At 49.2% G+C, this 27,119-nt stretch overlaps 1 protein-coding gene across 3 annotated transcripts in view; it reads left to right on the forward strand.

Moving 5' to 3' along the window:
- Window positions 1-27,119, forward strand: part of TNKS2 (tankyrase 2) — a 146,039-nt gene that overhangs the window by 54,434 nt on the left and 64,486 nt on the right. For 2 of the 3 annotated variants that reach the window (XM_075348759.1, XM_075348762.1), the window contains exons 10-15: window positions 14,994-15,085; window positions 15,177-15,255; window positions 15,370-15,541; window positions 15,673-15,752; window positions 24,595-24,740; window positions 25,317-25,482. In XM_075348759.1, coding sequence (XP_075204874.1) covers window positions 14,994-15,085; window positions 15,177-15,255; window positions 15,370-15,541; window positions 15,673-15,752; window positions 24,595-24,740; window positions 25,317-25,482 — 735 coding nt within the window. The remainder of the gene's footprint in view (window positions 1-14,993; window positions 15,086-15,176; window positions 15,256-15,369; window positions 15,542-15,672; window positions 15,753-24,594; window positions 24,741-25,316; window positions 25,483-27,119) is intronic. The other variant, XM_075348761.1, reaches the window with a different exon arrangement.

Below are 27,119 nucleotides of genomic sequence, written 5' to 3' on the forward strand. Positions count from 1 at the left end.
CGGAATTTCTCCCTAAGGTGGTATCCCATTTTCATATCAATCAGGATATCACCTCACCTTCTTTGTGTCCTCGTCCAGTCCATCATTTTCAGAAAGATTTGCATCTGTTGGTTCTGGTGAGAGCACTCAGGTTCTACTTCCCGCATGGCGCTCCTGCGCCACCCGGATGCACTCTTTGTCCTTGTCGCTGGTCGGCGTAAACAGTCGCAAGCTTCCAGATCCACCCTTGCTCGGGGGCTCGAGGAACCAATTCTTGAAACCTACAGTTCTACTGGGCTTCTGGTTCTCTCAAGGCCGAAGGCCCATTCTACCAGAGCCGTGGGTGCATCCTGGGCATTACGGCACCAGGCTATGGCTCAGCAGGTGTGTCAGGCACCCACCTGGTCGAGTCTACTTACTTTTACCAAGCATTATCAGATGCATACCTACGCTTCGGCAGACGCCAGCCTAGGTAGATAAGTCATTCAGGCGGCGGTTGGCCACCTGTAGGAGAGGGCCGTTTGACGGCCCTATCATGAGGTATTCTTTTACCCACCCAGGGATTGCTTTTGGACATCCCAATTGTCTGGGTCTCCCAATGGAGCGACAAAGAAGAAGGGAATTTTGTTTACTTACCGTAAATTCCTTTTCTTCTAGCTCCAATTGGGAGACCCAGCACCCGCCCTGTTTTCTCGGGGTTTTTCTGTTTTTTCGGGTACACATGTTGTTCATGTGGTATGGTTCAGTTCTCCGATGTTTCCTCGGATTGAATTGGTCTTTAAACCAGTTATTGGCTTTCCTCCTTCTTGCTTTGGCACTAAAACTGGTGAGCCAGTGATCCCACTGGGGGTGTATAGCCAGAAGGGGAGGGGCCTTACACTTTTAAGTGTAATACTTTGTGTGGCCTCCAGAGGCAATAGCTATACACCCAATTGTCTGGGTCTCCCAATTGGAGCTAGAAGAAAAGGAATTTACGGTAAGTAAACAAAATTCCCTTCTATTACCCCGATTTGCCAACGCACCAGGGCAAATCGGGAAGAGCCGGGTACAGCCCCAGAACTGTCGCATCTAATGGATGCGGCCATTCTGGGCGGCTGCTGACTGATATTGTTAGGCTGGGGGACTCCCCATAATGTGGGGCTCCCCATCCTGAGAATACCAGCCTTCAGCTGTATGGCTTTATCTGGCTGGCATTAAAATTGGGGGGGACCGCACGCCAGTTTTTTTTAATTATTTATTTCTAATTTTTTTTTTTCAATTCAACAAGCTTTATGGGCTTGTTTGAACTGAAAAATACATGAAACAATTGTTGACAAAACTGCAGCCAAAAACGCACCAAAAAAGCAGCAAAAATGCACCAAAAAAGCACCTACATTTTTTGTGACATTTCCAGGCTCTCTCTGACAAGGTGCAGTTTTGGCTGCAGTTTTGGCTGCAGTTTTGGCTGCCCAGACCATGGGTGTATAGCTTCTGCCTCCGGAGGACACACAAAGTACTACACTCAAACGTGTAGCTCCTCCCTCCGGGCTATATACACCCCGTGGATGACAATCTAACCAGTTCAATGCTTTGTGTTTCAGGAGGTCACACACACACATGCATTCTCTGATTTTTGATTTTTTGGATTTCAAAGATTTGGAAGAAAAGCGGATCCAATCTGGACTCCCGGCATGTCCCTTCTCACCCCACTGTGTTGGCGGTGCTGTTAAGGTTGATTTTACAAGGCTGGAGCCTTCACATGCCGCGCTCCTTCACCATCCCCTGGGGCTCTGGCTTGAAGTGGGAGCCATCACGGTTCTCACTGCTTTGCAGGAGACCGGTCTCCATCCGCAGCCCTTTTCAGGATTCTGCCGGACAGAGCGTTTAACCCCCCCCCAGGGACCTGGCCCTGCGTCTCAAAAGCTAAGTATTGAAACGTTTTTACCACAGAAAGTGGTCTTTCCAGGGGTCCCTTGTACTTTATTTATTGGGGGGAGTGTGTTATATGACTGTGGTAACATTTCCGGCCGGTTCTCCAGTTTTCACTGGAGAACCGCGCCAATGGTGCCTGCACGCTGGCCGCATGTTTAAATCTAGGCCCCGGCTTCGCCTGAGGCCTAGTTTCGGTTTCACTGCCCCTGCATGTTAGTCATGCAGTGGGACAGTGCGGCTCCGCCCAGCGGCTGCTCAGCACAGGGAACGGACACTCCTCACTGAGGAAAGATTCCCTCCCCTGTGTACCTCATTTGCCCGCCCCCTCTCCTCGCTCCGGTCGCCATTTTCTCAGCGTTCTCAATGTCTGCATAGGCACAGAGATACCACATTGTGACAAATGGGGGCCTGGGCTGGGGGACTGGAGGGCACAGAAATGTATGTTAAACGGTCTGGCAAGCCACAACCTCCAGTTGTGCAGCTGCTTATATTCTCTGTTTATATACTCTGCTGGGGGTCATTCTGGAGATGCATTCCCTCACAGAGCCCCCACTTCTGCAGCATGTCTCATATCAGAGCAAGGCTGCAAGGCTGTTCTTAATATGCACTGCATGTAGACTCGTACTGCCTGTACTGAGCACATAAACACAGTGGTCCCTCAGCCTGGAGGCTCATCAGTGGTCCCTCCAGCTGCTCCGGTGGTGCTGAGCATGCATTAGCCCCCTTCTCAGGGCGCTTCTGCTGCTACGGCTCGCTCAGCAAAGCTCTCAGAGGACTCTTCATCTGGTCTCAGTCCCCGTCCTCCTAAAATGGAGACGCAGGGTCCCCTGTCCTTCTCCGTCCCGCAGCTCTGATTCACGAGCTGACTCACTGGACGAGGAGGATGTCTTTACTGGGGGCTCGGACGCTACTTAATGTACCATTGATCTGTCCGAAGGTGATGCAGATGCTAATGATTTGATTGTGTCCATTATATTTGTACTGGACCTCAATCCGTCTGTATCAGGGGAGTATCCCCCTCTGGCAGAAAGGCATCAGTATACCTTAAAGAGAACAAGGAGTGTGTTCCTTAACCACTCCAGTTTTCAGCCCACTGTGACCAAGCCCAGAGCCTGTCCTGACAGACGCTCCCAAAGCGTGGTTCTGGTGACTCTTTCCCCCTTCCACCACAGGTGGTCAAGGAGTGGGCTCATTCACCAAAGGTGGTCCCTCCGGTGTCTAGTATTTCAGCCCGGATAGTTGTATCAGTGGCTGACGGCACCTCTCTAAGGATCCCACTGTACATTAATTCTGTACTGGACCTCAATCCGCCAGTATCAGAGGAGCAACCCTCTCTGGCAAAAAGGCACCAGTTTATCTTGCCTAAGAGAACAAGGAGTGTGTTCCTTAACCACTCCAGTTTTCAGGCCATTGTGACCAAACCCAGGGTCTGCTCTGGCAAACGCTTCCCAAAGCGTGGTTCTGATGACAGTTTTCCCCTTCCACCAGAGGTGGTCAAGGAGTGGGCTCATTCACCAAAGGTGGTCCCTCCAGTGTTTAGACTCTCAGCCCGGACCGTTGTATCAGTGGCTGATGGCTCCTCACTTACGGCTTTGCTGTCCACCAGGTTGTCCTTCTGGCCAAATCTGTATGGAGGCGGCAGGGGCCTCGTTCTCCCCAGCTTTTGCAGCAGTGCGGCTTTCAAAGCCATCTCTGCTTCTCTAGAGGAGATGCATTCCCTCACAGGGACTCTTTGCCCGAAATGGTTGCCTTAACTTCCAGACTTCAGTCTTTTCATCCTATGCCATGTCTGCCATGCTGGAGACTCTCACCGCACTGCGGTGGCCTCGGCTAATTTCCTCGCTATCCGCAGGCTCCTGTGGCTTCGGAAGTGGAAGGCGGATGCTTCTAAAGAAGTTCCTTGCTGGGCTCCCTTTTGCTGGGACCAGACTATTCGGGAACAACTGGATGAAATTATTAAGGAAGCTCTTGGCGGGAAGAGTTCTTCCATGCCACAAACCTAAACCAGGAAACCTGTCCAGGGCAGGAATCAGTCGAGGTTTCGTTCTTTTCGTTCCTCCATCTGATCGTTCTCTAAGCCCTCGGCCTCGTCCACTGGCTCAGCCAAGGATTGTAAACCCAAATGGCGCACGAGAAGACCGCAGGAGATGCTGCCACTAAGTCAGCCTCCTCCTGGCTATCTGGCCACGCCAGCAACGTCCTTGGTCGGTGGCAGGCTCTCCCACTTTGGCGACGTATGGTTTTAACACGTCTCCGATCAGTGGGTGCGAGATACCATCTCCCACGGCTACAGGATAGAATTCTATCCAGCCCACCAAACAGATTTTTTTCTGTCAACTCCCCCCTGCTCCAAGGCCGCCGCCTTCTCACAGGCTGTGGCATTCTTGCAGGCCACTGGAGTAATTGTACCGGTTCCCGACTAGGAACGGTTCTGAGATTTCTGCTTAAATCTATTCCTAGTACCCGAAGAGGACGGTGCCTTCCGACCTGGATCTCAAGCTTCTCAAGCATGTTCAGGTGCGGCATTTTCGCATGGAGTCTCTGCGATCAATCAATGACCCAAGGAGATTCCCTAGCATCCATCGACATCAGAGATGCCTATCTGCATGTGCCAATCGCAGTTTCACACCAGCGTTGGCTACGTTTTGCAATCAGAGTGGTCCAATTCGTGGCTCTTCCCTTGGGGTTAGCCACGGCCCCTCGAGTATTCTCAAGGTCGGGGCAGCTGTGATTGCGGTCCTGCACCTCTAGGGGTTGGCAGTGATCCTTTTGTCCTGGACAGCCTTCTAGTCTGGGCTTCATCCAGTGCAAACTGTTAGCGGAGTGCCTCGCTCACTGTCGCCACTCTAACCAATTCGGGTGGTTTGTCGTTCTGTCCAAGTCCACTCTGACTTCGACCCAGAAGTTCACATACCCAGGGACGCAATTTGAGACTCTGTCGGCACTTGTGAAGCTGCCCTTAGTCAAACAGCAGTCCCTCCGCTGGCGGTCGACGTCGTTCCATCAGGCACCTAATACAGGTGCTGGAGCAGATGGTGGTGTCAATGGAAGCGATTCCCTTGCCCAGTTCCATCTGCGTCCTCTGCGGCTGGATATTTTCCGCTGTTGGAACAAGCGGACTTCCCCCTTCCACGGGGTGGTGGCTTCGCCACAGACCAGGGGCTCGTTTCAGTGGTGGCTTCGGCCCCTCTGTCTCAGGGACGCTCCTTCCTGGCTCCGTCCCGGGTGATCCTCACCAAGATGCTAGCCTATCCGGCTGGGGAGCAGTATATCTCCACCATGGAGCGCAGGGCACTTGGACTCTGTCCGAATCAGCCCTCTTGATCAATGTGCTGGAAATCAGAGCTGTGTTTCTAGCTCTCTAAGCCTTTCACCATCTGTTGGCGGCCAGGCACATTCGAGTCCAGTCAGACAACGCTACAGCGTTTGCCTACATCAACCTCCAGGGCGGGACACTCAGCCGCCTGGCAATGTTGGAGGTTCATCGCATTCTTCAGTGGACGGAGGACTCCTAGTCCACCATATCCGCAGCCCACATCCCAGACGTGGAAAACTGGGAGGCAGATTGTCTCAGCCGTCAAACCGTGGCTCCACGATCCTCAGGTTTTTGCGGCAGACGCACTGGTTCAAGTTTGGTCCCAGCTTCGTCTGTCTTACGTGTTTCACCCTCTAGTTCTTGCCCAGAGTCCTGCGCAAGATCAGACAGGAGGGCCGTCGGGTTATTCTCATTACTCCAGACTGACCCAGGCAAGCTTGGTACCCTGACCTGCTCCGTCTGTCCGTAGAGGTGCCATGGCATCTCCCGGACTGTCCAGACCTTCTCTCACGAGGTCCGTCTTTCCGCCAGAACCTGCGGCTCTCAGATTGACGGCGTGGCGTTTGAGTCATGGATCTTGACGACTTCTGGTATCCCTCCTGAAGTCATCTCCACTATGACTCGAGCTCGGAAGTATCCTTTGGCCTTTTGGCCTTGCCGACCCTCCTGTCCCTTCTACAGTCCGGTCTGCAGCTAGGACTATCCCTCAATTCCCTTAAGGGACAGGTCTCGGCTCTGTCAGTGTTGTGCCAGCGGCGTATCGCCCGGCTGGTCCAGGTGCGCTCCTTCATGCAGGGCGCATCTCACATCATTCCGCCTTACCGGCGGCCTTTGGAGCCCTGGGACCTTGATTCGGTCCTCACGGCTTCCGGAAACCCCCCTTTGAGCCTCTTGGGGAGGTTTCTTTGTTTAGCCTTTCACAGAAAGTGGTCTTTCTAGTGGCCATAACTTCCCTCAAGAGAGTCTCTGTTTTGGCTGCACTCTCTTCGGAGTCCTCCCTTCATCAAGACAAGGTGGTTCTCCGTCCGACTCCGGACTTTCTCCCTAAGGTGGTTGCTGCTTCCACCTTAACCGGGGCATTTTCCCTGCCTTCCTTTTGTCCGGCTCCTGTTCATCGCTTTGAAAGGGCGTTGCATACTCTGGATCTGGTGCGGGCGCTCCGGATCTATGTGTCTCGCACCGCTGTTCTTAGGCGGTGCACCTCTCTTTTGTGCTGACCGCTGGTCAGCGTAAGGGCCTCTCGGCATTTAAGCCGACCCTGGCTCGTTGGTTTAGGTCGGCCATTTCCGATACCTACCAGTGTACTCAAGTGCCTCTCCCGCCGGGGATCAACAGAGAGCACAAGAGAGTGGTGTTTAATGCCGCGCCAATAGATCACTTCAGATGATGTTCAGACCAGTGTTACTTTATTGTTTTCCAGGTCAACGCGTTTCTGGGGCATCTGCCCCCTTCATCAGGACCACCAAAGAAACAGATAACATCCAATCTGTCTAGTACAGACAATGTATGTAATATATAGACACATTGACGTCACAGGCACAACCCCTAAAGAAAAAAACGAGCGGGAAGGACTGCCACGTTGCATGGAATGACGTCAAAAGAAAAAAAAAAAAAAAAAAAAAAAAAAAAAAAAACCACTTAACAAAACAAAAAAAAAATTTTTTGAATAAAGATTAATCCCTATTTGACATGTATTAACATATATTTCCTTATACAGGGATCCATATTATTTTACATATTTGTCAAAAGAATAAATATATATATATATATATATATATGTGCGTGAAAAAAGACAAATAAAGAAAAGTGTGTAAAACCATTCATCCGCAATAGTGCGTGAAATAAATACGTGTATGCCCATGGAAATTAAACTTGTCTTATACGCCGGACAAGTTAGTGATTACCCAAGGGAGGGATGAGAACCCTCGTTGTAATATGTGTGTTCCACTTTAGACATTTCAAAGCCACGGCATTATAACCTGCCGCCACCTGTGCTTTTACATCTTTCAACCACCACCATGAAACAGCAGGTGCAGTGTGCCTAGCGAAAGAACTACAGAGATTCAGAAGAACCGCTTCTGATCTGTGAACTCAGACCGCAGTTCAACCCAGGACAAGACCGTGGGAAAAAGAGCCAAAGAGCATGCGCCGAAGCAAAGTACAGGTAATGAGCCGGCACAAGTTCACGGGAGTGCAGGAGCGTGGGAACCAAAACCATTACGCATGCTCAGCCAATCTCATTAATAAACGCCCTGCAACAACCTATAGAACCCGTACACCCTCAGACTTTGAGCCGACCATGAGATTACTCATGATCGCGCTAAGAACATACTAGGGTCAAAGAAACCACCAAACTAACAATAGAGATTTAAAAGCACCTTGCCTGTGAAACGGCGAGGATCAAAAACCCCCGTGTGGGACGAACAGATAGAATATGGTACAACCTTAAAAATCAGGGTATTTAACCAACATATAAATATAAAACATTTGCATAAGAAACCATAAATATACACATATACAAAAGTAAAACTGGTGGTCCACTAAAATCGATACACAGAATTTATAACAATAAAAACAGATTAAAATCGCCTACAAAAGCATAAAACATACACCAAACAAATATTAAAATACATCAGTGAAACAGGTCTGTGACCTCATTGAGGCCATGGGGTTTTAAAGTATTAAGTTTATAAATCCAGTACGTCTCTTTCTTATTTAGGGTCTCCATCCTGTTTGCAACTGACAACGGTACATGCTCAATAGGAGTCACTTTCAAGGCGATTTTCTTGTCATGGCAAATGGTGGTATGACGGGACAAACCATGTAACATATACCCTATTTTAATATTATGTCTATGAGAATTGATACGGTTATGGAGGGCTTGGATCGTCCTCCCCACATACCGTTTGTCACAGTCACATTCAATCAGATATATCACAAAGTCCGATTGACACGTGAGATGTCCTCGTATACCAAACTCAATACCTCCAGGATCACATCCGAAGCTAACCCGCCCGTGCTGGATGGACCTGCAACAAAGGCAGTTTTTGGTCATACATTTATATGATCCCATGGGTTTGTTTGTCCCTACACAACTGGGGGGACCCCTTAACCTGCTCGGAGCCAGCTGGTTCTTAATCGTCATGGCCCTACGAAAGGTCACCCCCGGTCGGGATGGCAGAACGCCCTTAAGGTAAGGGTCATTACATATTACTGGCCAATGTTTTCTTAAAATCCCCTTAATGACCTCTCCATCACAGCTAAACGTGGTTAAAAAGTTGGATGAAAAACTACCGTTGGTGGGGGTGAGTACCGCTCTACCAGATCCATTGTCACTATCAAGGCTCAATTTCCGTCCTTGGCCTCTAGCTTCTTGATATGCCTTCTTAACTAACGCTAGCGGATATTTCTTCTCCAAAAATCTCTCTCTAAGAATCTTTGCCTGATTATTGAAATCACTGTCCAACGTGCAGTTCCTTCGTATCCTTTGGTATTGATTCTTAGGCACATTCCGTAACCATTTATCATAGTGGTTACTATTGTAGTTAATGTACCCGTTGCTGTCAACTTTTTTAAAAAAGGTTTTCGTAAGGAGAGATCCTTCTGCATGTGAGATGGTGAGATCCAAAAAATTAATAGCAGTTTTCTCCACCGTGGGGGCAAATTTTAAGCCCCAACTATTATTTACAATCCCTTCCAGGAAATTTAAATAATTATTTCCAGCATTATCCCAAATAATGAATAAGTCATCAATATACCTCTTATAGATAACTACATGTTTATACAGGTTCGAAGAGTAGATATGCTGTATCTCAAAAAGTCCCATTACCAAATTTGCAAAAGTTGGTGCTGCCTTAGAACCCATAGCCACGCCACACCGCTGATGGTACATCTTGTCCTGGAACATGAAGTAGTTGTTTTTAGATATGAATTCCATACTGTCCAGGACAAAGCTTTTTTGTGTAGCAGGTAAGCGCTCATCCATCTCTAAATATTGTTTAACACATTCCAATCCTAAATTATGCGAAATATTAGTGTACAGGGATGCAATATCTAGGGTTATAAACAAAAATGACTCCTTCCACACAACCTCCTTGAGAATACTAATGAGGTGCGGGGAGTCTCTCAGAAAGCTCTTCAGATTTGTCACATGAACTCTTAGAATAGAGTCAACGTATGCCGCCAAGTTTTCGGTCAGGGCCCCAATTCCTGATATAATGGGTCTCCCGGGAGGGTCAATTAAGCTCTTATGGATCTTTGGTAGATGGTAATAAAAAGCTGTTCCAGGGTTTTTTATATCCAAAAATTTATACTCATTCTGGTTGAGAATCCCCTTGTCAAAGGCATTCTTTATAAAAATTCGATATACCCCAATAGAATCCTGGTAAGCAGAACATTGCACCACCTCATAGTGTGCTATATTGGACAGCATTCTCAGAGCTTCCTGTACGTAGCTATTCCTGTCCTGTAGGACAATGCCCCCTCCTTTGTCCGCACCACGGATGACAAGGTTGTGGTTATTCTTCAGGGACACTAATGCCATTTTTTCTTCGTTAGTTAGATTGGCTTTAGGAGGAACTCTATTAGTATTGATCCTCTTAAAATCTTCTAAAACCAGGTCATTATGTAATTTTATGCAATGTCATCTTCTAGTGGTCTGTCATGACTCATGAGTGCCTGTGTGATACGTTAGCCGACAACTGATATGACTCACAGTGTCTCATGATAAACCATAGGTGCTTACTGAATGTTAACTAGCCCTGTGAATTTTTCCTCTTCACCACCTCCTCATCAGCACGGTAGATTTATGCAGGTGCAAACTAGTGTGTTATTTGCACGCTGTTTACAGCATATTTAATAATGCACACATTATCTGGTGCTGAGGGGTAGGTGATATTATCTTGAACTTTCTCATGAATGTTGCACCTAATGGTTTATATCGAACTATTTTGTCATCTGCCGGCTGAGACAGCAGAGATATTCTAAATTGGCTTATGTGTGCCTGAGGAGACTAATAGATCTCTGTTGTCTCTGTTATCAGCCATATAGTGTTTCATGATAGACCATGGGTGCTTACTGAATGTTAATTAGCCCTGTGAAGTTTTTTCTCTTCACCACCTCCCCATCAGCACAGTAGATTTATGCAGTTGCAAACCAGTGTGTTATTTGCACGCTGTTTATAGCTCATTTAATAATGCACATGTTATATGGTGCTGATGGGCAGGCGACATGATCTTGAACATTTTCATGAATAGTAGCACCTAACTATTTTTCTATTTACTGGCTGATATAGCATTGATATTCTAAATTGGCTTATATATGCCTGAGGAGACCAATAGACTTCTGTTGTCTCTGTTATCAGCCAGTCGTGGCTATATATAAATATACCTGTGGATGTATCCTTGTATATATTTCTCTGAGGGTTATTAACTGGGGATGATGTGCTCCACTTTGAGGGCTTTTTTCCTGTTTTTACTTGTGATTTTGTAATAAATAAAGTTTTGTACTTTTCAAGAATTACTATGCATTCAGCTCCACTTCTTATCTGAGCATTATAGTGCCCAGATTGTTGTTATAGATCAGTGTTTGAAGTGTGTTCATTAAGGACAATTGATATTTAAATGCCACTTGGACTAGTCTGCATACCTTTTCGAAGCACTACCAAGTGCATGCTCTTGCTTCGGCAGATGCGAGCTTGGGCAGACGCATCCTTCAGGCGGCTGTCGCCCATTTGTGAAGTTAGGTTTCGCCTACTTCTCAGTTTTTCTGTTTATTCCCACCCATGGACTGCTTTAGAACGTCCCATGGTCTGGGTCTCCCATAAGGAACGATGAAGAAAAAGAGAATTTTGTTACTTACCGTAAATTCTTTTCTTATAGTTCCGACATGGGAGACCCAGCACCCTCCCTGTTGCCTGTTGGCAGGTTTCTTGTTCCGTGTGTTATCACCGGCTGTTGTTGTAGACAGAGGTTCCGGTTGTTCCGGGTTTTGCTCTGTCTCTACTTGTGGGTGGATGTCCTCCTTCAGCTTTTGCACTAAACTGGCTAGGACTGGCTACCAGGGGGTGTATATGCTAGGAGGGAGGAGCTCCACGTTTGAGTGTAGTACTTTGTGTGTCCTCCGGAGGCAGAAGCTATACACCCATGGTCTGGGTCTCCCATGTCGGAACTATAAGAAAAAGAATTTACGGTAAGTAACAAAATTCTCTTTTTTTCTTTGTTTGACTCTTCTTCCTATTGAATTATCCCTTTTTTTTTTCTCTGCAGACAGTTTATTTACCTGCACCTCAACCAATCATGAAAGCTTCCTATACCAAACCTCACAGCCAAAGCTGGCACCGCCTGGCTTCACTGTCCAGCCCCTCCCTCTGCACACTCATTGGCTGTCAGTAGTCTGCCAAGCACTGACCTCTAGCAGAGGACAACATGGGCACATATAATGTAATAATGTGCCCCATCATTGTGCCCATCTTGTAATAAATGTGCCCATCCTATAGTATTCTGCCCAAATCCTTCTGCTCATTTTATAGTTATGTCCCCTCTCCTGCTCCTCTTCTTGTAGCAATGCTCTGTCCTGTAGAATTGTCCCCTATTGTGCCATTCTTCACACACACACAAAAAAACACAAAAACTCCACATTCTTATTTGTTCTCGTTCCCTCGGTGGCTTGTTTGTTTCTTGTGGCCTTAGCCCCCTTGATGAACGCTGCCGGTGCCACAGCTGACAGCGCTTTATATCAGAGGACAGATTCCCGGGCGCTGCGCATGACATGCTCTCTATACAGCTTCTCCAGTGGTCCGCTGCTGACCTCTGATTGGCCGGCAGCTGATCATTGCAGTAGCTGTATACAGAGCTCGGTCCTGCGCAATGCCCGGCAATCTGTCATCTGATATTAAGCGCTGACTTTGTGGCTCCAGCACAGGCCGTGATCAGCAAGGGCCTGCGCACCGCAAGCAGCATCAGGGGCCGCATGCAGCCTACAGGCAGCGACTTTGACACAACTGCACTACGGAATATGTGGGATGGTGCGGGGAAAGGTGGGCGGGGACTCCACACACTACCCACCCACAGGGCGACAACATGAAGTCAGCTGTGATGCCAGTCACCAAGCTTCTGCCCCTGTTGACGTGACGTTACAGGAAGCAGCAAAATCACAGCAAGAGCATCTGAGCCGGGGGAGAGGGGCTGACAGCAGGGCAGGTAGGTAGTCACTATCTACTTACTTGCCCCAATGTAGCCCAGTAGTGAAATGACATAAAAAATGCAAAATAAGCCGGATAACCCCTTTTTAAGGGTCGATGAAGTTTAGGATCACAGAGTAGAGCCATTTTATTGGTGACTGCAAAGTAATACTAACAAGTAGACAATGTCACGGAGGACCGATGTCAGCATTGATACCTTTAGTTGGGGCAGCTCGATGTACCATGAGCTGGGTTTAGAGACGCTTCGAGTAAGACACGCTGTAATTAGATACAGAGCTCAACGGCGTATATTACACAAAATGGGATTAGATACGCAGTATTTAATGTATGTAATGTTTATCCTGTACAGTCCACTACATTACTACTCCCATAGAAGTGGATGGGGGGTGGGTCACACGTTACACCACTACTCCCATAGAAGTGGACGGAGCGGTGTCACACACCACTGGTCACATCACTGGAACGGGCAAGGCACACATTAAACTACTGCTCCTTTAGAAATGTCACCCCACTGTGTCTACTTCTTTGGGAGCAGTGGTGTATTGTAGTGGGCAGTAAATACACGGCTCTGGTGGGTATCACCCGGGGCATACTTAGTCCTCACTACCATACGCCCCCAGTTACACGCAGACTTCAGCTGCCAGAATATTCACTGCTTCCCACGCCTGTGATTATGGGTGTGGGGAGCAGTAAATATTCATTCTCTTTAATATAGGACACACGTGATCACTCAGCTACGGCAGTAATCGGTGGCTGGTGATCACCTGTACTCCATTAAAGAGAATGAATATTGACTGCCCCCCATCTCTATAATCTGGCTTATCTCTTGGCGTTTGATTAAGTGCAGAGAGGACGGGATTATGGGTGTGGGGAACAATGGATAGTTGTGTTTTTTTTTCCCGTGGATACATGTGGTTGCTCCCATGCCAGCTCCTACCTCCTATGACCCTCTCCATCCCCACGCCCCAAGCCACAGCCAGGTACGTCCGGACCATAAGATGCCTCCGTGGGGAAAAAGTGCGTCTTGTAGTCTGAAAAATTCAGTAATAATCTTGAACAATAGACAAGAACTTGTAGCTTTTTAGCTACTGTATTCCAATTTTTGCTTAACTAAACTCCCCCCTCCCTGATCCTAGTTTAAATGCTACCCCATTTGTCTGACCATTTTTCCCCCAGCACAGCTGCACCCTCCCCATTGAGATGACCCCGCCTCTACCGTAGAGCCTGTAGCTGATGGAGAAGTCGGCCCAATTTTTCATGAACCCAAACTCTTGCTTCCTTTGTCAATTTCTAAAGCCTGCTTTACACCTTACAATTTTGCATACGATATCGTATGCGATGTGACCCGCCCCCATCGTATGTGTGGCACGTTCAGTTTGTTGCCCGTGTCGCACAAACTATTATTTCCCCGTCACACGTACTTACCTTCCATACGACCTCGCTGTAGGCGTCGAACGTCCACTTCCTGGAGTGGGAGGGACATTTGGCGTCACCGCGACGTCACACGGCAGCCGGCCAATAGAAGCGGAGGGGCGGAGATGAGCGGGACATAAACATCCCGCCCACCTTCTTCCTTCCGCATTGCCGCCGGCTGCAGGTAAGCTGAGTTCATCGTTCCCGGGGTGTCCCACATGGAGCGATGTGTGCTGTCTCGGGAACATTGAACAACCGGACATTCAATTTTTAGTGATTGGAACGACGTGCATGCAATCAACGTTTTAACGTTCAATCGAACGCAGGTTTCACACGCTACAGTGTAACTTATGATGCCGGATGTGCGTTACTTACGATGTGACCCCGCCGACACATTGTTAGATAAATTGTAGCGTGTAAAGCCCGCTTTAGCCACTTATCACCTTTAACTCCCACTGTCTTTATCTTTTTTTTTTTTTTTTAATTAAACTAATTTTATTAGGCACAATATAGTCATAACAGATCATGGCATCATCAGAATGCAATATACATCACGGTTCACAATATTCTTTATATAACTAAAAACAGTCCATCCTAATGATGCCTTTGGCCCTGGCTGCAGTACTGAAAATACCACCTTGGAGGTCCTGGACTTCAGCTTCTCTCCTGTTCCCTTTATTCATTTTTAAGGACCTTCTACCTCCCTCTAACTTTGTCATTAGTACCAGTGTGCACCATGACCGCTGTGTTTTCCCCACCCAGCAATCTGCCTACCCGATCATCAATATGCTGAACCTGAGCTCCTGGAATACAAGATACTATTCGGCATTCACATTCTCTGACAGATGATCGTGCCTGTCCACCTAATTATAATCTTCTACTACCACCATCATCTGTCTGGCCTTTGCTGGACTTTTATTTCCGTCCTTCCTACAGCAGTGGTTTTCTTGGTTGCTGGGAGCAGCAGTGTAGTGCTGTAGTGATCCTAGTCCTGGGCCTGCATCTCTAATATTTGCCAAAATCAGGTCAAAAATATGATTGTGTGAATTAACGTCAAACTGTCTGTAATCTGCATGTTGTGTGAAATGGTTGTGCGGTCTCAAAACACCAGAAAGCAAAATTTCATGTCAGATAAAATATTTTTTTTTTAAATTTTTTTTTTATGTATTTTAGCATTTTGCTGCATTTTCTCCGTATCCCAAGCGAAAACAAATTTGTGAACTACTACTTAGGAAAGGAGCCAATGTCAATGAAAAGACTAAAGAGTAAGTCCGGTTCTAAGTCTAAGTGGGATTTTTGTGTTCGTAAAATCCTTGTTTTCAAAATCTAATTTTCTTCCTTTTTTGTGCGTTAAAGCTTTCTGACACCGCTCCACGTCGCAGCGGAGAAGGGTCACAACGATGTTGCAGAGGTTCTGCTAAAACACGAGGCAAAGGTAAGGGTTCTGCCAGTCAGAGATGGTGATCTGTCCTTCTCCTGTCTATACAGTTCTCTAATGATAGATTTACACTCTCTGATTCTGAATCTCTTTATTCCTCTGTTATAATAGATGAATGCAGTGGACAACCTGGGGCAGACCTGCCTCCACCGTGCTGCACATTGTGGCCATTTGCAAACCTGCCGAATTCTCTTAAACTCTGGGTGTGACCCAGCCATCGTCTCACTACAGGGCTTCACTGCCCTTCAAATGGGGAAGGAGAGTGTGCAACAGCTCCTCCAAGGTACACAGATCTCATGTGTTTTGTGTAGTTTATCAAATGTTCATTCATTTTTACTATTAGGTTTTGTTCTATTTTTTTTTTTTTTAATGATGTTAATGACAAGTGCATTAATGTTTGTTTCTTTTAACCAGAAGGCTTATCGTTCAGTAATTCAGATGTGGATCGACAACTGCTAGAAGCTGCTAAAGCTGGAGACATGGAAACCATAAAAGTGAGTGGTTGTGTGTCTTCTGGTCTAGAATAATATTTGTCAGCAGGGTTTTGCTATGTAATCTGAGAGCATGTAGGGACAGAGACCAGGATTACAGGAATGTGCCACTAACTGGCCTGTATTGATGATTTTAATAAAATCAGTCTTTTATCAGAAGGAGATTATCACTACAGGACTAGGTGTCTCCTGCCTCCCAGTCAACTACTATTTAACCCCACCCCCACCACTGATTAGCAGTTTTCTGTTAATGCACAGTGTACCCAGAAAGCTGCTGGTCAGTGGTGTGGGAAGGTAATATAGAGCTAAGAATTCAGAGCACTGATAGATCTGCAGCAGAGAAAACTGTCATGGTATCAAAAAGGTAGAATGCAGACCTGTGACACATTACTAGAATCATGGTCTCATCCCCTACATCTTGCTACTCTCAGATTGCATGGCAAATACCTGCTGAAAGATTCCCTTTAAAGGGTTATTCCCATCTCCAAGATCCTATCCCAATATGTAGTAGGTGTAATAACAATATTATCATCAAACCCCTCCAATTAAAAATGTTGTATAGTTTTGCTGATATAGCCATGTCACTTCATCTGCAGGGCATTGCAGCTTGGGTATCTGTGGTTACAACCACTTATCGTAACCATGGATACCTAAGCTGCAGTGTCCTGCAGATGAGGTATATATCAGGAGAACTATACAGTGGAACCTTGGTTTGCGAGAACAGTCCGTTCTGGGAGTGTGCTTGTAAACCATCTTACTCGTCTAGCAAAGCAAAATTTCCCATAGGAAATAATGGAAGCGCAGACAATTCGTTCCACAACTTGTTTGATGTCCCATCATGGTCCCCTATTGTGCCATTACACACACACACACACACACACACACACACACACACACACACACACACACACACACACTATGCTCACCTTATCTTTCGTTCCATCGCCGGCCTCCTGGTTCTTGTAGTTCGCCGGTACAGGATGTGTATCGGGTAACCATCGCAATGATGGAGGAACTTCTGCTGCCAGAGCACTGACGTCAAAGGCAAGAGCCGCTTGCCTCTGATTGGCCAGTGCGCTGCTTTGGAGTAGCGTCTGACAGCGGACGTTCCTCCGTTGACGCGATGAGCGTGTGTGTGTGTGCACGTGCATGTTTGTGTGTAATTCAAGAGCGGGTCAAAGCACGGTTTAAGTATGGAATCGGAAGTGTGTGCGGTGAGTACTGGCTCATACAGCAAAGCATTGCTCGTAAACGGAGTTACAAATTTACAGCAAGCTTTGCTTGTATAGCGAAATACTCGCAAACCGGGTTACTCGTAATCTGAGGTTCCACTGTACTACATTTCTAATTGGATTATTACACATTATAGGTAAGGATGATTGACCTTAGGGAGATCAACATCCAGCACTGCGGAGCACCATCACGTGTTTTCTCAACGGAGTGATTCTAGAGCAATGCCCCCCTGGGAAATATGCAAAACAAGGAAGCCGCGGAGACACCATCACATGTTTCTCAACGCTGGCAGGAAACTAGCCAGGTCTTTCACAGGGAAGGAAACCAGCCAACGGTGAGAAACATGTGATGGTGTCTCCGCGGCTTCCTTGTTTTGCATATTTCCCAGGGGGTATTGCTCTAGAATCACTGCGTTGAGAAAACACGTGATGGTGCTCCGCGGTGCTGGCTGTTGATCTCCCTAAGGTCAACCATCCTTACCTATGTAGTCTTCTACTAGACATTGCTCCCACTAGCCAGTTTCCTACTCCACACTGATGAGGGGCAAATACCCCAAAACAGCTGTCTGTGGATGGATACCATGTTTTGGTATAGGTGGTTTCCTTGACTGGAGACTGCCCTTCCCGTGGTTGTTCCTTCCCTGTGAAAGACCTGGCTAGTTTCCTGCCAGCGTTGAGAAACATGTGATAGTGTCTCCGCGGCTTCCTTGTTTTGCATTTTACCTATTACACATTGGGATAGGATCTTTAAGATGGAAATAACACTTTTAAGTTCTCAAGTATTAGGCTACTTTCACACTTGCGTTGAGCTGCATCCGTTGCAATCCGCAGCCTTGAATTACGGTAACCCTTGCGGGAATCAGTTTATTCCTCATAGGCTTCTATTAAGGACGGATTTCAAGGGATGGTCTTGCGTTGCATCCACCCCCGCGGCGCATCAGTCGTTTAGTGACTGACCGTCGGGCGGGAGGAACGCGCACTGTAACATTTTTTGTTGCTGTAAAAAAAAAAAAAATGCACTCCGCAGGATTCCGTCGGGATCCGTGAAGAGGCATATTGAATGTCTATGGTGCTGGATTCCACCGTCATGCGTCTGGCGACAGGTTTCAGTGCTGGATTCTGTCACATTCTACTGAGCATGCTCAGCAGAACGTTATCGTGTAAAAGCGCTTCTGATCTCTTTCTATCTCCTTTTCTTCCTTCGGAGCCCTTTCCCGGCTGAGGAAACATAAAAAAACAAACGCAAAACGTTCTTTCACAGGAACCCATTACCTTTATTACCACACTAATTGCAACACATCAGTCACATCTGTCACACAACGCACTGTGATGGATGCTGCACAATGCAAGTGTGAAAGTAGCCTTAAGCCGGTTTCACACATTCGGCTTTTCGCCGGTTTGCCGGATTCTGCGCACTCCAGTACAGTGTGTACAGTACAATGGCAGCGCGACAACTTCTGGGTCACATGCTCTGGTCACATGACAGCATGTGACTGGCGCTTGTCGCACTGCCATTGTTCTATATTGCACTGTACTGGCGTTCGCCGAATCCAACAAACCAGCGAAAAGCTGGATGTGTGAACCTAGCCTTAGCTTCAGCCATTCACTTCAATATATGCTGAGCTCCTATCTCAGAGAGGCTAAGGCACAGCGTATGGAGCAATGGTGTTTCACTTCTGAAAACTCGCATTTTGGCAGTGTCTGGTCCTGATCACAACTGATCACTTATTGATGAGCTGTCCAAATAGTCCATCAATATCAATGTTCTGGACAACCCCTCTAAATTGCCTTGTCATATCTGATGTATTTCTCACACTTGTCCCTACTGAGTTTGACACACGTTTTTTTTTACCCTATAAATTGCTATACCCTTATAATGTGAATAGCAGCTTCTCTTTACTCCAGCTAATACTGCAGACGTGTCTATGTGGAAAGTACCGTACAGTTTATGTGAGCAAAGCGTTTTTCTCCATCGTTTCATTGGGGGACACAGGACCATGGGTTATGCTGCTGTCACTAGGAGGCTGACACTAAGTAGACATAAAAAGTTAGCTCCTCCCCAGCAGTATAACCCCTGAGCCGGAGGCGGACTCAATCAGTTTTTGCTTAGTGTCGTAGGAGGCTGATGTGGGCCGGCTGGGCCCCCTTCAGCCACTTGATTTTTTTGCGTATTTTTTAAATTTTTTCTCGGCGACGCTCGTCGATCTCATCTGTGGTACTTCTGTCTCTACAGGTATCGTTTCTCTACCTCAGCTCTCGCAGCCCGTGTGGGTACCACTCCCCTGGGTCGCAGAGGCTTGAGACGTCGGGCCCTCTCCCCCGTCCAATTTCCGTGGTACCACTCCCGGGTCGGCACGCGGGGCAGAACCTTCCGGGGCACCCCCTATTCACCCTGCGGTATCACCCCAAAGGGTGTAAGGGGCATACAGCAGGGACTGGACCTCTGCAGCGCGTCTGGATGTATGCTGGGGCCCGCAGCGCTGCTACGTTTACAGGGGGCTCCCACCCCCCACTGGCGTCCACCTCCCTGCCTTCCTATTTCTTCTCCCTGGTGCCGCAGCCTTTCCTCCAGGGTGCGGAGCACACAGGAACAGGTGCAGAGCTCCACGCCTGCACACTGGACAGGGGCGCCGCCGCCGACCAGGTAGGACACCCTCTCCTACCTTCCCCTCCTCGGCCGGCGGCGAAATTTAGGCCCCGGTCTGGGCCTAGTCACCGGACGCCCCGATCCACATCGGGCGACAGAGTGCAGCGGCGTGCACGGAGCTTCCGGCCGGCATCCGGTCATCGCGGCTGCGCCGCCGCCTCCGTTCGCTGGCAGGGCAGCCGGTCGGTATCTTCCCTGCACGGGCAGCTCAAAAATTTAGGTCCCGGCTTCGGCCCTGTCCCCGGCGTCCTAGGCCCGCCTCCTGCCGCAGCGCTATTGGCCGCCGGCCGCTCGGTCGCCACCCCCCTCCCAGCCCCAGGCATCCCAGGGGGGGCGGTGGAGGGTTTTTTCCCGCTCTCCTAGGCCCGCCTCCAGCCTCCTCAGCATCCATTTTATATAACGAAAAAAAAAAAAAAAAAATAAAGTAGAAAAGAGGGATTATAGCAGTCCCCTGTTCTGCGGAGTGCTGAGGCTGCAGCAACCCTCATATCTGGGGAAAAGTTGACCAAAATTAGCCACCTTCATTTAACGATAGTGGTTGTTTTTCTTTTTGCTGGGCTCAGTTTATTTCAATACGTAAAGATAGATTTATATATATATTTATTAACTCTTACAAGCACTCCTTCGGGTTCTTGGTTAGCATCAGAGATACAGTTAGTATGGGCTGTTCCCTCTGTTGTGAATTACCCAAATGATGTTACATTAGTGTTTTACAGCTACCGCAGCCCCTGGCACTGCACGCCCCTGTATCCCGCCCCTGCCGGCGGGTTAGCGCCCTGTCTCAGGCCCTACATCCCCTCGCCTACGTCCCTCGGGTGGGTGCGCATGCGCTGCGTCCCCGGCCGACGCTCTGTCGTACCATCCGCAAGACTGGCGCAACCGGGGAGATGAGTCCCGTACCAGGGACCTTTTTCCTCTGCCCAAGGCGGACCCGCCAGGTCTCGTCGTCTGCGCCCCCAGTTTTCACCTTAATCCCCAGGTCCAGACTGCCTCTCCTCTGGTAGCCTTTCGACCTCTGGGGGATGGCCCAGGCGTTCCACCTCTGCTGGACTTCGAGCAGGAGGACCCGGATGTTTGGCGCAGGACTAATAGCCTGGTAAAGATGGTGAGTCAAGCCTTAAAGGTACGGACAGTCCTTTTCTCTCCGGCACGCACCGGGGGAGGTGAGTCCCGTACCAGGGACCTCATCCACTGCTCGAAGCGGACCCGCCAGGTCTCGCCTTCGGCGCCTCCCCCTGGTTTTTCCTTCATTCCCAGGTCAAAAATTCCCGCTCGTCCAGGAGCCTTCCGACCTCTCTGGTGATGACCCAGACGTACCACCTCTGCTGGATTCCGAGCAGGCGCCGAGGTTCGACGCATGGCGATTAGCTGGGAGGAAACGGTGAGTCAGACCATAAGAGCACGGATAGTTCTCTTCTCTTCTCTGAGCACACAGGTCTCCTTTAAGACTTTCCTAGCGGACCCATGATGTTTGCAGTGGACATCCAATAGTTCGCAGAGTTACTGCTCCTTCACAGACACCATCCAGACAGGACGTTACCATCGGTAAATTTTGTTATTGTCTTTATCCATTCTCCAAGGGGCTCCGGGGAGAAGGGGCATGCCCCCCTGTGATCCACCCGCCTGGTTTCCTCTTAGCTTATCATCCCTAACGTGACGTCTCTCAGGGACTACACGGACACCCTACGCAGCGGACTACATTCCATCTCTGCCGATTCAGAACTGGTGGACATCTGCGGTAAGTACCTTCTCATCATAGCCCTGGCGTTTTACCAGCCGCACGGCCTGAGCCTGTAGCAGCAGTGTGACTCCCGTCGAGGCCTCTGACTCAGGAGCTGGAACGCGGAGACGACATCTAAGGAGTCGCTGACTTTCCTTCCGCCTGTAGGTGACCGTCCCTTCGGAAATAGGTTAGTCCAGTGGATCCCTTAGGCTACATGAGGGAAGCGTACATCTTCCCCTAGGCTACGTGAGGGAAGAGCACTTCTCTTCCCAGCATCGGCCCAGACGCTCAGGATCGTCGCCTCACGCTCGGTCCAGTCCGTTCGACCCGCAACCGTCAGGGCGCCTCTATCTCTCAAACAGTCCCTCCGCCTTGCATTGCAGCGGCCAATTCCAGTTTTTAAGAGCGCTTGCGGGGATCAGGGCGCCTGTTCCTGCACATCCTACTCTGCAGGGCCGTTACGGTCACTCCGCCCATAAACGACCTGGGGGTCCAGACTTCTTCCTTCAAGGATCCTCGTCTTGGGGTTTAGACCCCGTCATCGTCACTTTTTCGCTACTAGGGTAGTTGATCTACCGGTTGGAGTCCTTTCAGACACCGGCCCGGTAGATCATCCCTTTAGGCATGTTATTCGAGACCGCCCAAGGGAAGTTACTCTTCACGCAGGAGTAGTTTTCTTTCCCGCACCAGGTCGGGTTCGGTAGGCGAGTCCGCAGTGGTTGGTGGAGGTGATAGCGGCGGTACACTTACCAGTGTACATCCTTGCCCTTCCAGAGGTCCCCACGGAAGAACGGAGATAAATAGCTTCCGTTTGTCCCGGGGACCCGCCATTCCCTTCCTAGTGGACCTGTCTTCGTAACCGTTCCCTGGGAAGATCCCCTCTCCGTCTCCTCTGGAGAATAGCATCAGCCGTTACCAGTCTCCTATGCTAGGGTGGGCTTGTCCACCTTTCCACAGCTCGGTCCCGAGGGACACCCCTTGAGTGTGGTCTCCCCTTCAGCATTCCGGAATTCAGATCCATCCGGTTAGACCGGTTACGTTTTTTCTTCACTGGGGCGAGGTTGCCCGATCAGGTTCCAGTCGAACCATGCCACAGCGGTGGCGTGCATCATCCACCAGGGAGGCGCAGGAAGTGTCATGGCAAAGGAACAGGTCAAGAAGTTCTTGCTCCGGCCGGATCTTGTCGCGCTCTAATCTCGGCAGTACACATCCCTACCGTGGACGTTTAGACGGGGAAGGGCCTCGCCTAGGCAATTGGCTCCTCAACAGGGAGGTCTCCAGCCAGATCTACGACGAAAGAAGACGTCCAGTAGTGGTCCTATTGGCCCCCGATCCAGCTTTCTAGTCAACGGCGCGTCTAGGGTGCCCCCCTCTCTGCGCTAGGTGACGACGCCCTCGGCCGGCCGTGAGGCCAGTTCATTCTCTCCGGCATCTTCCCACGGCTTCCCATGATCTCGAGCGTTCTCAAGATGGACCAAGGCAGAAGGTGCCTATGGAGGGGCCCAGGCGAGCATAGTTCACAGAACTCACTCAATCCACTCGCGGATGCCATGTGGCGCTTTCCAGACCGTCCAGTTCTTTCGTGTCGCGGCCCTCTCTTCCACCGGGACTTAGAAGCCCTAGGTTTGACGACCTTAATAGCGGATCCCGGGTTCTAGCTTGCACAGGCCGATTGGCAAAAAGGATGCAGACAATGTATAGACCGGGAAGCCGGTTCCCTCGAAGATGTATTACCACACGGGTGGAGTTCCTCCGGGGTGTAAGGAGCACTTCTTCTTTTCTCTCTCTCTCTTCCTTCCTGCACTACTGCCAGGTTGGCAGTCAGAGCGGGATGCGGCTTCTAGCGCGTCCCTCTAGGTGCCAGGTGTCGACGCGGTTATTCCGGTTTCAGAGACGTATCACTTCTCGTTCCACGATCAAGAGTTTCACGCAGAGAAGCGTCCATCTGGCTCGGCGGCATCACCGTCCACTAGGAACGTGGGACCTTAATCTAGCGATGGGTTCATTTCACGGCTCTCGGTTTGAACCTTTCCGAGTGCTTCTTACTCCCACCTGTTTTGGATAGGTGGGCTCGTCGTGGCCGTCTCCTTTTTTCAAGGGGCATCAGGGCGGACAGCTCTCTCTTGTTGCCTTTGTTCCCCCCTTTTTTTCCGGGTCCTCCAGCAGGGCAAAGGGGGGTGCTCCGGCCACTACCCTCCTTTCGGTACAAGGCAGCCCGCCTTCCTTCCAGATAAGGAGATTGGGTTTTCGGGTTCGGTCCTAGTACCTTCTCATCCTGCAAAGGGCCTAATTCGTTCCTGAGCTGGTTCGAGCTCTCAGTAGTTGTGTCCTCTGGACCGCACTTTTCGGTTTTCACCGACAGTCAGTTCATCTTTTCAGGACAGTTCATCCTTTCACCCGGTCCCAGGAGGCGCATGCCGGCGCCCAGGGCTAAGATTTCCACATGGATCCTTTCCGCCATAGGTGAAGTCTATCGCATGGAAGACGGACCTCCGCCGTTTTTTTCTACCGTCCAAGGGGAGTCTCCTGGATGATTGGACTTCAGACGTCGATGGTCCGATGTCTGCCGGGCCACCACCTGGTCTAGTCGGCAGACCTTACTAGTTCCTAGCGGGTTCACACCCGGGCTTGGCAGAGGCCAGTCTTGCCGTTATCCTTGTGGGCGGCGGTGGCACGCCTGTAACAAGGTAGGTATCTGTAGGTCTGGGTCAAGCCCGACAGGAGGAAGCGGTTTCCTACCGATCTATGGTGATGGTTCTCTTCCCACCCACGGACTGCTTTTGGACGTCCCATGGTCCTGTGTCCCCCAATGAAACGATGGAGAAAGATAGATTTTTGTGTACTCACCGTAAAATCTCTTTCTCTGAGTCTTCATTGGGGGACACAGCACCCGCCCTACTTGTGTTTTTTGGGTTACATTTTACATGTCTGTTGCCTCAGTGGCCTTATTCACAGGCCATTGTTCGCACGTCTAATTGGTTATAGTTTGTTCCTTGTCTTATCTAAGATTGTTTGGTTCTCCTCCTACTGCTTGTGCACTAAACTGATTGAGTCCGCCTCCGGCTCAGGGGTTATACTGCTGGGGAGGAGCTAACTTTTTATGTCTACTTAGTGTCAGCCTCCTAGTGACAGCAGCATAACCCATGGTCCTGTGTCCCCCAATGAAGACTCAGAGAAAGAGATTTTACGGTGAGTACACAAAAATCTATCTATATTAAACGACCCTGTTCCTTCTACTCCTAGAAATTGTGTAACACACAAACGGTTAACTGCCGGGATGTAGAAGGGCGTCAGTCTACACCCCTCCATTTCGCTGCAGGATACAATCGAGTGGCTGTTGTGGAGTACCTGTTGCAGCACGGCGCTGACGTCCATGCAAAAGACAAAGGGTAAGCGGTGCCCAGGCTGTGTGTCCAGCGCGGCAGCTACAGTCTTTCTGTTTTATTAGGGGTTTGAGATGAAAATAAATGCAGCATCTTTTTTAAATAACTTTTGTAGTAGAGCACTTTCTTTTTTGCTTTTCTTAGTTTACAGATTTGAGTGAAATATTACTTACAGATGCCGCTTATGATCTGCTGTTAAGATGATACATTTTTTTTTCTTTAAGATGATTCCTTTTTTGTTTATTTTTCGACCATTTGGCTATTTACCTCCCTCTTCTTTTTTTTTTTTTTTTTTTTTTGGGGTCCACTTCTGTTGAGCCCCCAAAACTGCATGTATAATCCTAGTCTAAATCAAATATTTTCTCCATATTCACTTGGTGCCACCATATGGCACCTATGTGAGCAGCTAGTCTTAGGGAAGGACAATGTGGCACTGCCACCTATAGAATTGGAGGTACACTGTGAGCGTGTAGTATTGCTGTGTGCGGGATTTGTAATCCTGTCTTCTCCCATATATGAATGCTTAAAATAATCTGCCAGCCAGCAGGGGTAATGCTTGAGCATGTTTTTCTCTCTCTCCAGGGGCTTGGTTCCGTTACATAACGCTTGTTCATATGGACACTACGAGGTGGCGGAGCTTCTCGTCAAACATGGAGCAGTTATCAATGTTGCAGATTTGTGGAAATTTACACCTTTACATGAGGCCGCCGCAAAAGGGAAATACGAAATTTGCAAACTGCTCCTTCAGGTACGATGGTTACAAAAGTGCACAATTGTGTAAATTCCTCTTTTGTTTTGCTTAAATCTTGTCTGATGCACCGCTCTGCAGAGGCCACGGGGCTTCCCTCAGATCTCCACATCACTAACACCTTCACACGGTGTGATAAATTACAAAGAGGAGTAGAAATAAACGCTTTCATGGCCATATATTACATACTGGTAATGCCAGCTCCAGCATGACTTGTCAGCCAGTTGGGTACATTCCCACTGTGTATCTTGTGTAAAAGCCGCTTTACACGCTGCAATATCATGACCTATATCGCTACCGTGGGTACCCACCCCCATCGGTTGTGCTACACGGGCAAATCGCTGCCCGTGGCGCACAACATCGCCCGGACCCGTCACACTACACCTGCCCTGCGACATCGCTGTGACCGGCGAACCGCCTCCTTTCTAAGGGGGCGGTTCATTCAGCATCAAAGTGACGTCACAGCAGCGTCACTGAACCGCCGCCCAATAGAAGCGGAGGGGCGGAGATGAGTGGGACATAACATCCTGCCCACTTCCTTCCTTCCGCATTGCGGGCGGGAGGCAGGTAAGGTGAGGTTCCTCGTTCCTGTGGTGTCACACGGAGCGATATGTGCTTCCGCAGGAACGACAAACTGCATAGTTACTGCAGCAGCAACGATATTAGAGAATGGACCCCCATGTCACCGATAAGCGATTTCTTCATCGTTCCTTATGGGAGACCCAGACCATGGGTGTATAGCTTCTGCCTCCGGAGGACACACAAAGCACTACACTAAAAGTGTAGCTCCTCCCTCCGAGCATATACACCCCCCGGATGACAAATCCACCCAGTTCAATGCTTTGTGTTCAGGAGGTCACACACACTCATGCATCCTCTGAATTTTGATTTTTGATTTCAAAGATTTGGAAGAAAAGCAGGTCCAGTCTGGACTCCCAGCAGGTCCCTTCTCACCCCACTGTGTCGGCGGTGCTGTTAAGGTTGATTTTACAAGGCTGGAGCCTTCACATACCGCGCTCCTTCACCATCCCCTGAGGCTCTGGCTTGAAGTGGGAGCCATCACGGTTCTCACTGCTTTGCAGGAGACCGGTCTCCATCCGCAGCCCTTTCAGGATCCTGCCGGACGGAGCGCTCATCCCCCAGGGACCTGGCACCTGCGTCTCACAAGCTAAGTACTGAGACGTTATTACCACAAAAAGTGGTCTTTCCAGGGGTCCCTTGTACTTTATATATTGGGGAGAGTGTGTTATATGTCTGTGTTAACATTTCCGGCCGGTTCTCCAGTTTTCACTGGAGAACCGCGCCGATGGTGCCTGCACGCTGGCCGCATGGAAAAATCTAGGCCCCGGCTTCAGTTGCGGCCTACTTTCGGTTTCACTGCCCCTGCATGTCAGTCATGCAGAGGGACAGTGCGGCTCCGCCCAGCGGCTGCTCAGCACAGGGAACGGACACTCCTCACTGAGGAAAGATTCCCTCCCCTGTATGCCTCATTTGCCCTCCGGATCCCGCTCTCAGAGTAGGCCCCGCCCCCTCTCCTCGCTCCGGCGCCATTATCAGCGTTCTCAATGTCTGCATAACCACATTGTGACAAATGGGGGCCTGGGCTGGGGGATCTGGAGGGCACAGAGATGTCTCTA

Source organism: Anomaloglossus baeobatrachus, chromosome 5 (assembly GCF_048569485.1).
Source record: "Anomaloglossus baeobatrachus isolate aAnoBae1 chromosome 5, aAnoBae1.hap1, whole genome shotgun sequence".
Taxonomy (NCBI): Eukaryota; Metazoa; Chordata; class Amphibia; order Anura; family Aromobatidae; genus Anomaloglossus; species Anomaloglossus baeobatrachus.